The sequence below is a fragment of the Erigeron canadensis genome, chromosome 9 (genome assembly GCF_010389155.1).
Source record: "Erigeron canadensis isolate Cc75 chromosome 9, C_canadensis_v1, whole genome shotgun sequence".
NCBI lineage: Eukaryota > Viridiplantae > Streptophyta > Magnoliopsida > Asterales > Asteraceae > Erigeron > Erigeron canadensis.
Window position 1 is genome coordinate 19,871,574 of NC_057769.1, and position 18,063 is coordinate 19,889,636.

The window sequence follows — 18,063 nt, forward strand, 5'->3', positions numbered from 1 at the left end:
ACATTAAGAGAACATTAAGCTTTATAATGCCCCATTATACTACGTTGCTAATTTCATACCGTTATCATTCCATTCTTTTTAATTATCCCTTTCCGTCCTACTAAACACAGGGTAGATCCACATTTTACATAATAGATGGTATGTGAGATGAATGAATATAAATGAGATGAGAGACATGAAAAGCATACGAACAACCAGGTTCTAGTCTTCTAGATTTGTGTCTAAATCAAGAAATTTATTACTTTGAAATTTGAATATTGCAAACTCATATTCATTTGACAAATAAAGGTAACTTATTGATAAAACAATTAAGATAAAATTTATAGAGACCGACTAATTGAAATAATTACCTTGTTCAGATATCATCCCCAACAACATATTAAGGACCATGACAATTTAATTTGAACAACTTTATTACAAATTTTGCATCCCTTTAGTAGTTTCACTATTTTGATACATCTATCTCATAATCAAGAAATTTATGGACGGTCAAGTTCTTCTCTGGTCATCGGCTCTATCGGGCTCCCTCCTTGACCCACCAAAAATAAAGTTACCAAGGGTTCATATGGTCCGCTCACCAGTATTACCTTCAGCATCTGGTGTCACAGCTCCAAAACGAGAGAGAGATCCCAGAAAGCGGGTTGTCGTGACAGGCATGGGTGTTGTCTCGGTGTTTGGGAACAACGTTGATATGTATTACCATAAACTTTTATCTGGAGAGAGTGGGATCGGGTCTATAGACAGGTTTGATGCTTCCAAACTTCCAATACAGTTTGGAGGTCAGATTCACGGCTTCATCAATGAGTATATTGACACCAAATTAGACCGGGAACTTGATGATTGTCAAAGGTACTGTATGGTTGCTGGGAAAAAAGCTCTTGAACATGCTTGTCTTGGTGTTGAAGAACTCCTTAAGGTTTGTCAACCAATACATTTATGTTTTACATTGCAGACTATTGATTACACTAATTTTCTAATATTGGGCAGGTTGAAAAAGAGCGTGCCGGAGTGCTTGTTGGATCTGGCATGGGAGGTGTTACAGTATTTTGTGATGGTGTAGAGTCACTCTTAGATAGAGATTATAATAAAAATGCACCAAGTTTCACACCTTATTACTACATGACTAATATGGGCTCTGCATTACTTGCGATAGAACTTGGGTTTATGGGACCAAACTACTCCATTTCAGCTGCTTGTGCCTCTTCAAACTTTTGCTTTTATGCAGCTGCAAATCATATTCGTGAAGGTGAGGCTGACTTGATGATAGCTGGTGGTGTTGAAGCTTCTTTTGTTCCGGTTGGATTCGGAGGCTTTTCTGCTTGTAGAGCATTGTCTAGCAGAAATGATGATCCTCGGACCGCTTGCAGACCATGGGACAAAGATAGAGACGGCTTTGTCATGGGCGAAGGTGCTGGTGTTTTGGTAACTTTACCACCTATATTAGACTGTACATATCTGTTTTTTTGTTTATCTGCGGAGATGATATATTGGGCCTTTTTAAACCTCATCCTCCACGAAAATGAAGAGCTTACACACAAAAGAAAACTCTATTAGTTCTTGTTATTTATCTGCAGGTGATGGAGAGTTTAGAACATGCAATGAAAAGGGATGCACCAATACTTGCTGAATACTTGGGAGGTGCTATTAAGTGTGATGCATATCATATAACTAATCCACAACCTGACGGGCTTGGCCTTTCATATTGCTTACATAGCTGCCTTGAGGATGCTGGAGTATCCGTTGAAGAGGTACTTCACCTTTCATGAAACTAACCAAGGGTGACGGCCTTTACCGAATCTTTCATGAAACTAAATCCAATGATTTTGATTGATCTAGTAATTCTTTTATATATATGTAGGTAAACTACATTAATGCACACGCCACTTCCTCCGTGGTTGGTGATCTCACTGAGTTAAAAGCTCTGAAGAACGTATTCAACCCCACTTCCCATATCAAAATGAACGCCACCAAGGTGAACTCCGATCCCACATTGTAGTTCAAGTTGTCCCCCCCATAACATCAAACAAAAAATTTTTAGTGTATGTTATCATATATATTTCAGTCCATGATCGGGCATGGTTTGGGAGCAGCTGGAGGCCTGGAAGCTATTGCTACAATTAAAGCGATTCAAACAGGATGGTTGCACCCAACTGTTAATCAATTCGTACGTGTTACCTCTATTTTTAGTCGATCTTTTTTTTTTCAAGTTCTCACTCACTGTTTCTTTCAACTGAAGAACCTTGAACCTGCAGTAAACTTCGATACTGTTGCAAATCAAAAGCAGCAACATGAAATCAATGTCGGTGAGTTTGATTAATGCCATTTTTCGTTTGTTTCGTTTTTATGATGTGGTGATTCATTAATATTGATGTAGTTTTTTTGGTTATAAAGCCATTTCAAATTCAATAGGTTTTGGTGGAAACAACTCTGTTGTAGCATTCTCTGCATTCAAACGTTGATATGATCGTTGGGAATTTTGAATGTCATGGATCAATACAACCTATCTTTTTGTTTAAGACATCTGATGAATTTTAACAAAATTATAAGAAGACCTGGCATTTACAGTGTATTTTTTGGTCGAATATATTGTGACCACTCAGGAAATAATGTAAGTGGATTGCATTTCATTGTTTCGACTGGGTAAAAAGTTGTAGCTTCTTGTTGCAGAGATAATGTCAAGTGATCTCCATGCATTTTTATAATTTAATAAATTATACTACACATTTTAAACGTGTCAAAAGATTTGCAGATTGCCAAGATCAGAAAAAAGTTTATTCAAACTCTAGTTTAATTCTTGACCCGATGGTCCTTTGGACTCAACTCAACCTAATTCCTCAAGGACCAAGTCCGTGCAATGTTGAGCACCACCTTGTGTATCGAGTGTAAATCAATTGAGACTAGTACGTGACCATATTCTTTAAAGTCCTTGATGGTGGTCCCACACACGGGCGGATCTTTTAAGTGGCCCTGTCTTTTATGCGCCATTTGGGAGTTGGAACACCATAAATACGTATATAATATATACTTCTATCATACATTCATACCCATATCAATAGAAGATTTATGGTGATATAAAGGAAGTGACGGATCAGAAATTTAAGAGGATGGGGGCTAAAAAGTTTACCATGGAAACAACCAACCTATCACACTAGTCAAACATCGATCGAAACATTTTTACTACCAAAATATTTGTCAGGGCCAATCCCGAATTTTTAATGCCCAAGACGAAATAAAAATAAAACGCTATTAAATTTAAAGACAAACAATACATTTGTATTAAGATGTTATAATCTTACTCAAACTAGCTCACTTATCTTGACAATGATTATTTCATAATAAAAATTTTTACAAACTTCATTTATTTTTATTTTTTTAATAATGTTTTCATAAACGGACCAGAAATCGAACGATCTTTTTCTGGTTTATGTTCGAAACGGTTAGATCGGTCTGAGCGGATTAAAAAACCGGGAACATTATAAATTATAAACAATAATATATATATATACACCAATATATAATAAAATACCATATAATTATAATGAAAGATATAATACCTGTATTTTTATATAGAGCTTTGTTTATTTTTTCTATTTTTAATTGGAATAAAATTATATATTTTAAAAGTTAAAAAGGAAAAGAGGTGTTATAGAACCCATTTCCCACGTGAGATTGCAACTTCGGGTGTAAATGAGTCAATCCTGTTCGCGAAGTATTCGAATTCGATTCGGAAAAAGTTTGTTTCGAGCAGAGCTTAAACGAGCTCGAGTCGAATTCGAGTTTAACTATTGACTCGTTTACTAATTGAGCTCGAGCTTCAAATACATAACTCGAATAAGCTCGCGAGCCTAAATGAGCTTTCATATATAATATAATAAAAAAATAATATAATAATATAAATGCATATTAATTAATATATTATAGACTAACGAGCTTTTTTCACGAACTTTTGATAATCGAGCTTAGTTAACTTACCGAGCTCAAGCCCAAGCTAGAACTTGTAGAGTTTTTTTTGACAAACGAGCCAAACTCGAGCTTGAGCTTTTTTAAAACATCGCGATCCAAACTCGAGCATAAACATGAAGGTTCGATCGAGCTCAAGCCCGAGCTTCTAAAACGAATTCGAGCTCGAGCTTGAGCTTGGCAGTATTCGAGCTCGGCTCGGCTCGTTTACACCCTGAGCTTCATAGTCTTTGGATTTCATCAACAAAGCTTTGACAATTCAAATATATATATACGAAAAAATAAAATAATCCGACATATTGCTTTCTCAATAAACAAAAAGAAAAACACACACAGTTACAGAATTCAAGCTTATAAACTTCCGTTTCAGTTTCTAGATCTAAGTTTAGAGATCCCAGATTGATGAATTGACATGTCGACCATTAGTGTCAACAATTGCAGATCGGAAATACAGTAGCTTTTTCAAAATGGCTGGTCCAAAGGTTCACCGGTTCCCGGGTTTAACCATCGCTTCCCATTTTAACCACCGGTTCGTTGCACATTCGGTTCAACACCTGTGACCAGACCGTTCTTCTTGCCGGTTCCCGGTTAGTCCGAGTCGACCGGCCGGTCCGCTCTGGTCGTAAAAACACTGCTGTTTATCGATAATAAAAAGAAGAAATGTACCATATGCAAAGTTTCTTGTAATTTAGTTAGATGGACCGAAAATAATGAATTTTGAGGTTTTTTTTTTTTACTTTTTAATAAAATAGGCATCCAATTGAACCAAATATAGAAGAAGTTGGAGTACCCTTTAAACTTTAAAGTCTCTTCCATAACAAAAAGATTAGGCGTTTTAAGTCTAATAAAGAAATTTAATTTATATACAATTATAAAACCGTATTTAACAAAATAAATAATATAAAAAAACACGTGTCGATCAAGGATACGTCATGCGTCGTTTCAAGAACATGTCAATACTTAGTTTATTGGTAGATATGATTAGATAAAAATTTACGATTAAACGCTATGATAGATAAAATAAAAAATTACTAAATTTTTAATACAATAGACGAATGTACGTGTAAATTATAGAAAGTTTAATTATACCGTATTCATATATTAAATTTTAAAAAAATTATCCGATAAATATGAAATGCGTTGCTTAATGTTAGTTTAACATGTAAGTTGTAGAAACCTTTTGATCGTACACAATTATCTTAAACCTTTCAAAAAACTCTTACGGAATATAGATAGATTGGCCATCATTTTTTAATTTTTATATACGATATATATTTATTTAAAAATATATTAAAATTTAATATTTGATAATTATAAGGTAACTAAAAATTAGGAATTCAAAAGGGACAATCATACATATAATGAGCCAAGTGTCGACAAAAAAAAATTTAATCCTGATCTAGTTTTTTGGTAGATAACTAACGGAACAAATAGTCACTTGTACTAGCTAATGCATTTAAATATGGACTTTTGTCCCTTAGTTGGGAAAGCATGCACGCAAATATGGACTTATCATGAATCATTTAATTTGGGTGATATTTTTCAGCAATGTGCTATATATTATTAATCAAAATCAACTAGCTCTTTAATTTACTTCCAACCTAAAAAAAAAAAAGAAAAAGTGTTTTCTTTTTCATACATGACAATTTTTTATGTTTTCTATATAATTATATTCCATTCTTTTCTTTTAACAAATAATTTTTTTGTTCTTACATGACAATTTCTTATGTATTTTCCATTTAATTACATTCCAACTCATCGTATTGTAGCTTTCACATAAGCATCTAACTATGTAATTTAATATCAAAAATACAGTTATAAAAGTGCCAAAAGTTGAGATAGAACCAATGACTTCCCGCATAGCACGAGTATCACATTATCACTTGAACCATACTATGTTTTTATTTAAACAAAACTTGTTTTATTTTTATATTTTTTGACATTTTTTTAAACCTCTCTATAATTTTGACTCATTTGCTTTCTAGAACGTATTTTCTCTTTCTCTACATTTTGTTTAAAATTATGTTCGATGTTGTAAGTCCCCCGGGTCTTACTGAACCCAGATTGACTTAAAGATATGTCGAGGTGCGGAAAATCCTCGAGATAACCCACGGTTTTTACATCTAGCCTTTATGATATATATATATATGTGTGTGTGTGTGTGTGTGTGTGTGTGTGTGTGTTTGTGCGTGAACATAAACACTCGTATTTGGTTACAATAGTGACATGGCTCTCCGGATTCACCTTTATCAACCAACGTGACAATTGTGAATCCACAAGGCTACCAAAGTCGGGTGTGTGTTTGCGGTTCGTGCCTGAGATCGAATATTACCCACAAGATTACTATATGAGTGTTCTTATAGTTTCTTTCTCTAGGATTTGCTCATTTCTCTCTCTACACTCTTGTTGGAACACGCATACACACACCCTCTATTTATAGGCAAGTGACAAAAACTCTCAAATCTCATTGGCACCTTTTCGATCAATTGTTGTTCTCTGGCAGCCAAGGTATCCTCAATCTTCTGACCAACTGAAGTGGCCAACTGTTGCCCAAGCTCAGTCACATTAAGACCAGGTTTTTCAACAAGATCCTTCACCTGTCTTTCTAATTCCTTCAGGTCAGCCTCTGATGATCGAACAGTGTTGGTCAGCAGGTTGGTGATTCAAGTAGTGACTTTGGATTGAGTTAAGTCAAAAGCTTCCTTTAATGATGTTGCAAGTAAATTAGAGGTGGTGAGGCTAATTCATTGAGCTTTTTGAACACCATGTCTTCATTATCTGTGAACTTGTTAATCCCCAGATCAACCACTTTAATATTGGTCAGATGATTCTTGTGGTATCTGGAGATAGACATGGCATTTTTGTCCAGTGTCTTTTGAATATCCTCCACCCTTGTGAGAAGGTTTCGGATATCAGCCTGGAAAGACACAAACTGGATGTCCAGTGAAGGAGGGGAAGGTGTCACTGGACCAGCTCTGAATGCTACAGAGGCAACTGATGGAGGTTAACCAATCGTAGGTTCTCTAGTTGTTGCAGCATCAGATGAAGAAAGAGGAAGGGTTGTAGAATGAAGCTGAGGAGATTCCATGTGGATGTCATGTTGAGAATGCTCAGGTGTGACATCCGGCGGCGGTATGATGTGCCTATTTCTAGGCACGAATAAAGAGTTTAATAGTGATCTGGAGGGGTGAGGTGGTATTTCAGTAAGCGTATCAAAATTTGGTGAAACTGAAACTTGTGGTTCTAGGGGCTGACCAGGGACAGAAGGGAGTTGATCATGTACAAACGCATCAACCATTTACTGGTCAGATTGTGTTCCTTCTGAATCCGAAGACTCTAGTTGGAACTCATCCTCATTTATGCCTAGATCCATAAATGTTAGGGATGGCTGAACATCAGGTTCAGACTCCTGATGACCAGTTCCAGTTGGGGGATCCATTGCCGAAGCATCTTCTCCCAGGAAAGAGGTCACTTATGCCTCAACCACAACTTCTCGATCCTTAGCTGTAATATCATGGGCCGTAGAGTCTAGAACCTCGATCTCTGGCTGTGACTGGCCAGAAACTTCGTCAGTTCGTGCTTCAAGAGTGTCAGAAATATGGCTGTGCAAGTTGATTGCTGACACGGATTCTAAGTTAGGTTGGGCTGACCCAATATGTTTTTCACCAATTCCACCTACAGCAGTTTCGAAAGTGGTTGCCTGCTGTTCATCCCTTTGACTATCTCCAGTTTCCTAAGGCGCTTCTTTGTTGTACGCTTTGCCTTTGGAACCACCTGGACACCTGTTAGGAGGTTTCAAGGTTAAGTAGGTGGAAGAACTGATAAGCTGGAGTTGGTGGGGACAGATTGCTGCTCAGTTTCGGCAAGTGTCACAGTACCAACAGACGAACTGGTGGGTCCCTCACTATTTTGAGGCCCGCCCAATTGTCTTTCTGACTCACCTTGGACTGGTGCATCAGTTTTAGAGAATGCTAGCCGCATTCTATTTGGAATTTGGACCTCTCCAGGTGATGAGGCAAGAGAGTCCAAATTCCTCAACATCTCTGGGACAGTGTAAAGAGACTGAGTGTTGTGATATGCATCATTGCCCAAGATCTGAAGAAAACAAAGTGACAAATATCTGGAGAAGGGTATACACAAACCCCTGGTACCTTTCAGCTTCTGCACAAAGCTTCTATACAAGATCTCAGCAAAGTCCACTCGGAGTCCATTCCACAAACAGTAAGCCATCTCTGATTATGTTGAGTTGATCTGGTCGAGTCCACCAGAACTTTCTCCCATGCTTTCCACCAGATGAATGAAGAAATATCTCCATGAGGGTGTGAGGCCTTTCAACATCATAACACCTTTTGTTTTCAACACCCCATTTTCCAAACATTCTTTGTTTCCCATGTCGAGGAGCACCTGGCAAAGATTGATGTTTTGGGAGATGACTACTGGAGTCTCACCTTCCATCCAGTAGTTGAGGTGCAGAGCATTTCTCACAGTATCGGTTGTGATGACTGTTCCATCCTTAAGAGTGAAGGAAATGGATGAACAGTCTTCAGAAAGTTGTGCAGTGTACCAGAATTCACACAAGTAGTCATGGTACAACTTGCGTGGATTTAGAGAAAAAGATTCGCTAATGGGAGAAACAAGAAGAAATCGTTGGATCCTCCTGATGAGAGTATTGGCGGCTTGAACCCCTTTCAAACTAGCCATGGGATTATTAGGGTTCAATTTAATTAGATTTGCCTCAGGGGCATCATGAGCACGTTTGATTTGAGATGATGGATTATATGCAACAGTGAGCAGATTAATATCTCTGCTGCGAGAAGATTTGGGAGCCATTTAATTCAAGAAAGTGATTAAAATTAAGAATTTTGGAATTAGGGTTTTTGATTTAAGAAGCAGAGAGAGAAAAGAAGCAATTTTGATGATTGGAACTGAATAAAGGAATGTGAAACGAAAGTAAATATGTTTGGAGTAAATAAGGGGCATTTATAGGCTGTATTCACAATCCCAAAGATATACCACAAATTTTTAATTACCAAAACTCAAAAGTTGGATGATTTTTATAAATGTTGTTTTGAATTTTGAAGTAAAAATTTAATTTTCTGTGTCAGCATTAAATGCTACGACGGCTTGTATACCCACTCGCCCATTAACTTTTTACAATCCTAATAAAAAGTACATCCTTATACAATGTGGCTTTGACACGTCATATGACAGTTGTGAGTGGGTTAAAACACTCGAGTACCATCACGTGTCACAAACCAAGTATTACACAACGTTATGAAATCTGGTTGACTGCTAGTTTTAAGACAAGACTAAACATGTACACTGGAGGATTTGTCCAGTGCCAGTTTCAAACAAAAACAATTTTAGTGAGAAAAACATTTTAAGTCTATTCCCCCTAGAATGATGACCCAGGGATCGATTAGTGCCAGGATAGTATCAGAAAGGTGTTCGATAGCCTGGCGAGCAAAAATCATCTGGACCTCCTTAACTGGAGAACTTCATCAGTGTCACTAGAGCGTTCATAACAAATTCTCCAGTTTCAAGGATTTAGCATTCCCAATTCGCTGATAAGGTGTTTAAAAGTTTTCTCATCAAGAGGTTTTGTAAAAATATCAGCTAATTGTTTGTCAGTGGGGATGAAATGAATTTCAATGTCTCCTTTCATAACATGATCACGAATAAAATGATACCTGATGTCAATATGCTTTGTTCTGGAGTGCATCACTGGGTTGTGAGAAATAGCAATTGCACTGGTGTTGTCACAAAAGATTGGTGTTCTTTTGTATTTTAGATTATAATCTAATAACTGATTCTTGATCTAGAGAATCTGGGCACAAGAAATGGCCGCAGAAATGTACTCTGTTTCAGCAGTGGACATAGAGACTGATGTCTGCTTCTTACTGGTCCAATTTACCAGTTTTCCTCTAAGGAAATGACAACCACCAGTTGTTGATTTTCTATCAATCTTACAACCTGCATGATCTGAATCTGAATAACCCATTAGATTTAACCCTGAGCCTTTGGGATACCAAAGACCAAGGTTAGGACACCCTTTCAGGTATATGAAGATGCGCTTAACAACATGCAAATGTTATTCTTTTGGGTTAGCCTGAAATCTGGCACATAAGCATGTTGCAAACATAATATCTGGTCGACTGGAAGTTAAGTACATTAGTGAACCAACCATACCACGATATTCCTTTTGGTCCACTAGTTTGCCATTTGGGTCAGAGTCCAAATTTAATGGAGGTGCAATTGGTGTAGTTTTCGATGAGATTGAATCATATTTGTATTTTCTTAACAAATCTCTGACATATTTTTCTTGGTTAATAAAAATACCATCTTTGGTTTATTTAATTTGAAGACCTAAGAAAAATATTAATTCACCCATTAAACTCATTTCCATACTCAGTAGACATGATTTTTGAAAACTTTTTACACATTGCATCATCAGTTGACCCAAATATAATGTCATCAACATAAATTTGTACCAATAAGATATTAGCGTTTTCTTTCAAAATAAATAAGGTATTATCTATTGCACCTCTTTGAAAGCCATGTTTAAGAAGATGTTTAGTTAAAGTGTCATACCAAGCTCTTGGTGCTTGTCTAAGACCATACAAAGCTTTGTTCAGTCCATATACCCAGTGAGGATGCTTCTCATTAATGAAGCCTAGAGTCTGCTTAACATACACTTGTTCTTCCGATGTTCCATTTAGGAAAGTCTCATAGACTATGAACTGCAGATGGGCTGCAGATGGGCTGCATAGACTATGAATTGCAGATGGGCTGCATAAGCCAAGAAGATTCTTATGGCTTCAAGTCTAGCAACTGGAGCAAAAGTCTCATCAAAGTCAACTCCTTCAGCTTGACAATAACCCTTGGCAACCAATCTGGCTTTGTTTCTAACAACATTGCCATCTTCATCCATCTTATTCGGTAGACCCATCTTGTACCAATGGGTTCTTTCTTCAACCCTGGTGGACAAGGAGCAAGTTCCCATACATTTTTCCTTTCAAACTGGATAAGCTGTTCTTGCATTGCTTCTACCCAGCTTGGGTCTGCCATAGCCTCATCAATTTTCTTCGGTTCAATCAGTGATAAGAAGGTGACGTTCAAGCATTACTCACTTGTGGCTCTTCTAGTCTGAACCCCACTACTTGGACCTCCAATAATCTGCTCATTTGGATGTGCAGCAGTCCATTTAGTGTATTGAATAGGTTGATGAACAACAATATCAGTGCAAGTAACCTGATGACCCTCCCCAGTTGTTGCAACTGGAGACGGATCAGTCCAAACTTCTTCAACATCCTCATCAGAGTCAATGAGGTCACGATTTGCATCATGAAATTCTTCAGTTTGAGACATTTCTTGAATAACTGGAGAATTCAGGATTTGAACTGGTTCTGATATTGGAGTGGCACGAATATCAGATCCAATCACCAGTTTTTGTGGTAAATTAAAACTGACGGAAGGATAAAATGGAGTGTCACTGGTGGAATTCTTCTTTGAAACTGGTTCCATGTCTTTGTGACTGGAAACAACAACTGGTGGAGTATCTAACCGATGGACTTGGTCAGATTCACCAAAACTGATTGGAGAAACTAGAGAAATATCAAGGTTTAGTCTTTTATTAATTGCTTCGTTTGATTCATCAAAAGTGACATGAATTGACTCATGAACCTTTTGGAGTCTATAATTGTAAACTCTAAAGGCCTTTCTAATATCTGAATAGCCTACAAAGACTCTCTCATCAGCCTTTGCATCGAATTTTCTAAGCTGACTGGAATCGTTTAAGATATAAACTGGACAACCAAATACATGAAAGTATCCAATATTTGGTTTTCGATTCTAGAGTACTTCGTATGCAGTCTTCTTGTGTCTCTTGATGTAGACTGGCCTGTTTTGGGTATGACAAGCAGTTGCCACTGCTTCAGCCCAAAAACTGGTTGGAAGACCAGATTCAGATCACAAACTTCTTGCAGCTTCAATCAAGGTATGATTCTTTCTTTCAACAACACCATTTTGCTCTGGAGAGTGAGCTGAAGAAAAATTTTGAGAGATGCCAGTGTCATTGCCGAAGTAAAAGTGTTTTGTTCTGAAATTTTGTACCATTATCACTTCTCAACTAAGACACCTTGTGAGTATACTTGAGTTCAATTCTTTTGATAAGGGAGATGATTTCAGCAGCTGTATCACTTTTGGACCTGAGAAATATTACCCTACCAAAACTGGTGTATTCATCAACCACAACTAGAGTGTATTTCTTGCCAGCTCTAGGTTGAACATTCACTGGACCAAAAAGATCCATATGAAGCATGTGAAGAGGTTCAGTAATGCTAAAATTTTGCCTTGTCTTGAAACTGGCTCTTTTCTGCTTGCCCATTTCACATCCTGGACATGGCTTTTCCTTTTTAAAGGAAACTAGAGGTATCCCATCCGCCAGTAGTTTGCGAGACAACTTGTTAATATTTTTGATGTTGAGGTGGGATAACCTTTTGTGCCATTGCCAGTTGGTGTCCTCATCAGCCTTGGTATAGAAACACTGCTCTTTTGGAGCTGGTTCCATATCCATGATGTACACATTTCCCTTTTTTGGTGCAATCTTCACCACTTGCTAATCCTTGTTAAATATGGTGCCTTGTGCAATATTGAACAAAACTCTGAAGCCATCCGTCCATACCCGAACTTGTTGATTTTTAATTGATGGGGGACGTTTTGTTGCTAGATTTGACGATTTCGGGTCATTCGGTGATTGTTATTGCAATCAATATGTATCTTGAGATCCCTACAGGTATGAAGTTGCTTCCAAAGTCATTTTAAATGTTCAAATGGAACCAATATATGGTTCACATTTGGTCTTAAGGCTTGTATGGATTCGATTACGTTTGTAAGTCGATTTAGGTCAATCGGGCGTCAAATCGGATGTAGAAGGAGTATAATGAATCTGTGGCTCAATTGATGATTTCATAATGATAACCAGGTAATAATTTGATGTGTGTGAGCTGTAAAGGTCGTTGTGGCATGACTGGAAAGGTTGATGGCGGAAATGGTTTGCAAAACAAAGAGTTTATTGGTCTGAAAATTCAGTCATATTGAAAGAATGATATCTTCCTTATATGAACGATTTAGAAGTTGAACCTTACCTTTCTGGAAACCTCTATGTGTCCCCTAAATTTGATATGAACAAAGTTTCTTGTGATTTTACCCAGAGATATGCGAAAAACGTCGATTTCCAGAAGTGGTCAGGTTTCTAACGAATTCTGCAGACTAGCCTTGCAAATGTCACAACTTATGCATTAGAGCTCTTCGAGAGTTAACCCTTGCATTTTTGAAAAGGTCTTTGAGTTTTATTCATTTATTAAGAATTGAGTTTTGTCTCGTTTGGTCATCTTATGACCCAAAAGTTGTACTTAAGGAGGTTTATGAACCATGGTGACGTGCTTACTTGGATGCCATCTGAAACGTGATACGACCTATTGTGATACGACGTGTTGTAAATCTTTTATGTGAACGTGTGATGGGGCTAGAAGCCTAGACAGGACGCTGAAAGTTCCGCTACAAAAGTAATTATTTAATGATCCCTTAACGAAAGTGAGGAGGCGCGTCATTTATGGACTAAGAGACGAAATTTTGTGGGAAGGTTGAAGGTAATGATATGAGCCATTATTAAATTGGTTAACCAAGAATGTTTATTCCCCGATGAACTATTGTACCATTCATTGGACATGAAAGAAAAGGAAGTTCGTTAAGAAGTTCTCTTAAAGTGTGAAATCTAATTGTTGAATGCTTCGAATTGAGACGACTGTTATGTAAACAAAATTTTTAGATATGTTTTGGAAAAGTATGTAAGGAATGGTGAATTCAAATGGTGTCTATAACCCTTAGATTGATGGGAACGAGAAAGGATAATTTAGAAACTTGGGAAAATCATATGATCATGTGTTAGTGCGTTGAGATTTTCATATACCATTGTTGAGTTCACATATAATGGCAACTACGATGTAGGTGTGGATGTCAGTTCATAATATGACCTATTATTGAAAGGAAAGTTGTAGAGCCATATGACATGAAATAGCCGCTCCTAAAGTTAATATTGTTGAACGAGTGTTTAATTAGCTCAAAACCGACCAAAGGTTTTGTAGTGAGCAAAGAAAGCTTATGTTGAACAAGTGAGTATAATGGTTTAACTATAAGACCCTATGGAGGGATATGTTATGCATCGAAAGTCATGGTGAGTCAAACCTTTGTTCAATGAATCGTGTGAATTATATTAGCAAGTTAATGAGAATAGGTGTCGAAAGGGCTTCTTTGCCAAATGAATAGTCTTCTCTGAATGTAATGTGTATACTACTTATGAAGGTTGGATAATTGGGTTGAATACCTAGTTGACTTAAAGATTGAACCAAAGAAATGACGAAACGGTTAAAATGAAAAGTGAAAGTAGAAAAGACTATGTAAGGAGCTAAATGAGTTTGGCCATGCTAAATTAAAGAACGACCTAAGGGAATCCTGAAATGATATGATAAAGTTAAGGATACAGACAAGTTATTTATATACGAGTGGCGAAATGATTCCGAGGACGGAATCCTCTTAAGGGGGAGGTAATTGTAACATCCCGAACTTTTAATTAACGGTTGACTTGAGTCGTTAAGTCAACACAACGTGTCCGTTAAGTCTCTAAGAGATTTAATGTTTATGTGTGATTAATGTGCATTATGTGTAAGGTTTTAAAGCCTTAATGATTAATGTGTTAATGTGTTTAAGATGATTAAATGTGATTAAAGTGTTAGTAAGTATTCCCGTTAAGTCGTTTAAGCCTTAGATGCGAAGATGTAAAGTTGAGGGGCTTAAGTGTAAGCTTTAGAAAGGTTGGTCTAGCTGATTGGGGTTCCTTTAGCCCTAATCATAAACAAAAATATCAGTTGTTGGCCTCTCCAAACTGTTCCCCCTCCTCTCCATTCGATTCCTTTGCAAAAGCCTTCAAAACGTGTGATTTCGGGTGTGTTTGATCAAGTCTTTTGCATCCTTCTTGTAATCTACAGGTAGTAAAGGTATAACAGAATTGATTTTATGTTATTTCAATCATATAATCAGATCCATAACCGATTTAGGTCATTAGATGATCAATTGATGTCTTAAACGTTGATTCGTTGACCTAAAACGTTTAATTATGTGATGCAAATCAAGTAAGGATTAATCAATAATTTCATTGCATCATTAGGGTCTTAAAATGCTGAATTTTGAGGTATAAAAGTCGTTCATAAGGTTATGGGTCGTTTGGGGTGTGTTTGGTTAAGTTTTGGAGGTTAAACAATGAGGTTTGTGCAGATTCGGGGCTAGCTGCGGCGCAGCTACTAAGCTGCTGCGCAACTAGAAAACAGTGACATATAACTACGACGCAACTTGGTAGTTGCAACGCAATAGCGACAGAATTTTCAAAAGGCCATAACTTTTGAACCGTAACTCCGTTTTTGACAAATAAGCTATCCACGGAATCGTGAGAGAGTCTAATTTCTAATGGTAATACTTTTAAAAGATGATGATGATGTCAAGTTTCCAGAAAGTTTAACTTAGTGGGTGAATGTCGAGTTCCGTCGAGTTATGTAAGCCTTAAGTATTAAACGAACCTCCAATGTATCAAGCATTGTCATGAGTCATGTTTATAGGTATTTAGACTTGAGTCATGACCATAAGTGAGTGGGTACTTATTAGCTCATTATGTCGTTTAACTTACGTTATCATTTGCTGTGCTCTTCAACGAGGTAAGATACACTACTTTGACACGCTGAGGGTTCAACATAAACATAGTTTTCATAATCCCAAATGGTATCTTGTTTGCTTATGGGTATTCGGGATTATACGGGAGGTGATATGGGATATGTAGATGCATATAAAAGCCTGAAATGCTACCCCAATGATACGTATTGCTATGAGATGTTATGTATGCTTAATAGATGATATGATATGAAATGATGTACGATCTAAGATGATAAATGTTATGCAATGTTGTAATGATATACGATATGCAATGATATATGACGATGCACGTGATGTAACAATGTATGCGATGTGATTATATGTGAAATGTGCATGATTACATGGCTTGTTCATCTAGTTCACTAGACTTATTAAGTTGCCATGACACGTGCACGTTTAAGGCCTATACGTAAAGATGTATATATGTGATGATTGTTTAGGTTGTGTAAACACCTAAACTATATGTGATGTGAAATCGAGCTCGTAAATTTAACATGAAAGTGTTAAGCTTAACCCGTACTTGCCCTAGCCCGGTTAAGTGCGTTGATGTGGTTGCTCGGGTGGCTCCTTGCAACATGGTACAACGTGAAGAGTAATACAGGAGGTCTTACCAGCCCCATTGTCATTGAACATACGGATTACTCCTGGATTGGCTTGCAATTCCTTAACGACATTGATGTACTACTGAATGGTGGTTCATTTAGTCGGGTGCGACTTATGTCACACTTAATGAGATGCATATGTTATATGAGATGCGTGACTTTTGTCACAATTATAAAGATGTTCAACTGTGATATGTGATGATGCAAAAGATGACTAGGCACATTTAGGATGACCCATCCTAATATGAATGATGTTGATGATATGATATGTAAGTGTGATGATATATTTGAGGATATGTGCCTTAACGACTTAATATGACTTTTATATAATGTTTTAAATGGACAAACGTTTTATAACTTATGTGTTATCTTACTTAGCTAATTCGTTAGCTAACACTTGCTCTTTTAAATCTGTTGTGCCCTCAGGTCCAACATTAGTGAGCAGGTAGATGTGAGAAGATGTGAGGCATGGGTAGATGATCTTGAAGCTAGCTATAGTTTGCCCATAGTGGCTGCTCGCTTTAGACATTTGCTTTATGTTTAAATATTAATGACGTGTATTGATAATGTACTCGGTTGTTTAATGTTGGGCAACCGATGGATTTCCATTTAGACTTATTTTGATGATATGACTAGTAACACCATTTAATGAATAAACCATACAGATTTTACTGGTTTGGACTTTTAAAGTTAATTCCGCTTCTTTTAACGCCGTTAGGCAAAAGTTTTTGGAAATCCTTGTTTTTAAATGTTGGGTGTTACACCATCATCACACAATTGACTTACACTGATCAGGTTATATTTCAAACCATTCACAAATGCAACCTTGGTGAATTTGACTTGTCTATTATTGAGCACACCATATCCTTCAGTTTTTCCACTACCATCATTACCAAATGTCACTGTCGGTCCATCTTGGACAGTGAACTCCTCCAACAGGAGCTTACATCCGGTCATTGTCTGGCCAGCAACGCTGTTCAGATACCAAGTATGCTTCTTTCGATTGCCCTGCACATCCACAAAGATCATTAGTTATTTTTGTGAACCAATCTTTTTTTGATGGGTTCACTGGACTTCTCACGAGAAGCCTTAGTTGGTTGTTGTGTTGAAGAACTGGAGGCTGAATCTGGAGCTTTTTCATCAGCTCCAAGTCTAGGAGTAAAAACAATTGGTATTTACTTCCTTTTTTCTTTTCATTTTTAGTTCCAGTTGGAACTTTTTGTTTTTGTTTTCAAGGAAGTTTGACATTTTTTTTTTCAATTGATGGAGACAAGGCTCCTTCCAGGTTTTTAATTCTGGCAGCGCAACTCTGAACCTGCCTAGACAAAAATTGGAGTTGACTGTCCAGTTTTAACAAAATATCATTTTCAACTGGCAACTGAACCTTGGACCTTGGTTCAGTTTGGTTCTTTGTCTTGGGATTCTTAGGCTCCTTTGACTTTTGAGGTAAAGGCTTTTCACCAGCAGCCTTTTTGCCTGGAGCTTTAGCCTGATTAGCTCCAGTTTTAACCTCAACAGGGGTGGTCTTTTCAGGCTCAGTCTTGACAATCTTGGGATGGTCATATGGAGTCTCAACCCTAAGATTTAAAGGTAATGCATGAAGATCTGGTATGAGTGCAACCATTTCTACATCTCCAGATTTCCATGCATATTTCTGGGCATCAATGGTTCTTGAGAATGCATCATAATTCTTTTCAGATGCCTTTACCCACGACTTGATAATCATTTGTTCCTTTTCAAG

General features: G+C 37.2%; 1 protein-coding gene across 6 annotated transcripts; it reads left to right on the top strand.

Moving 5' to 3' along the window:
• The first annotated feature begins 294 nt into the window (after nucleotides 1-294).
• On the top strand, nucleotides 295-2,740 carry LOC122582095 (3-oxoacyl-[acyl-carrier-protein] synthase I, chloroplastic-like). Of its 6 annotated transcripts, none has more exons than XM_043754448.1 (7): nucleotides 295-916; nucleotides 988-1,422; nucleotides 1,575-1,748; nucleotides 1,859-1,972; nucleotides 2,063-2,164; nucleotides 2,237-2,303; nucleotides 2,392-2,740. In XM_043754448.1, exons 1-7 carry the CDS (start codon nucleotides 482-484, stop codon nucleotides 2,457-2,459), a joined length of 1,395 nt encoding a protein of 464 aa, XP_043610383.1. In that variant the 5' UTR covers nucleotides 295-481; the 3' UTR covers nucleotides 2,460-2,740. The 6 variants fall into 6 exon arrangements, with proteins under 6 accessions (XP_043610383.1, XP_043610384.1, XP_043610385.1 ...); XM_043754449.1 differs by having other exon boundaries at nucleotides 2,410-2,740; XM_043754450.1 differs by having other exon boundaries at nucleotides 2,237-2,299.
• The last annotated feature ends 15,323 nt before the right edge of the window (nucleotides 2,741-18,063 follow it).

What these genes read in the sequence shown, in the direction of transcription:
- LOC122582095 (XM_043754447.1), top strand. Translation starts at nt 482, where the DNA reads ATGGACGGTCAAGTTCTTCTCTGGTCATCGGCTCTATCGGGCTCCCTC. An exon ending in GTGTTGAAGAACTCCTTAAG is followed by an intron (nt 917 to 987) that starts GTTTGTCAACCA and finishes AATATTGGGCAG; the next exon opens with GTTGAAAAAGAGCGTGCCGG. An exon ending in CTGGAGTATCCGTTGAAGAG is followed by an intron (nt 1,749 to 1,858) that starts GTACTTCACCTT and finishes ATATATATGTAG; the next exon opens with GTAAACTACATTAATGCACA.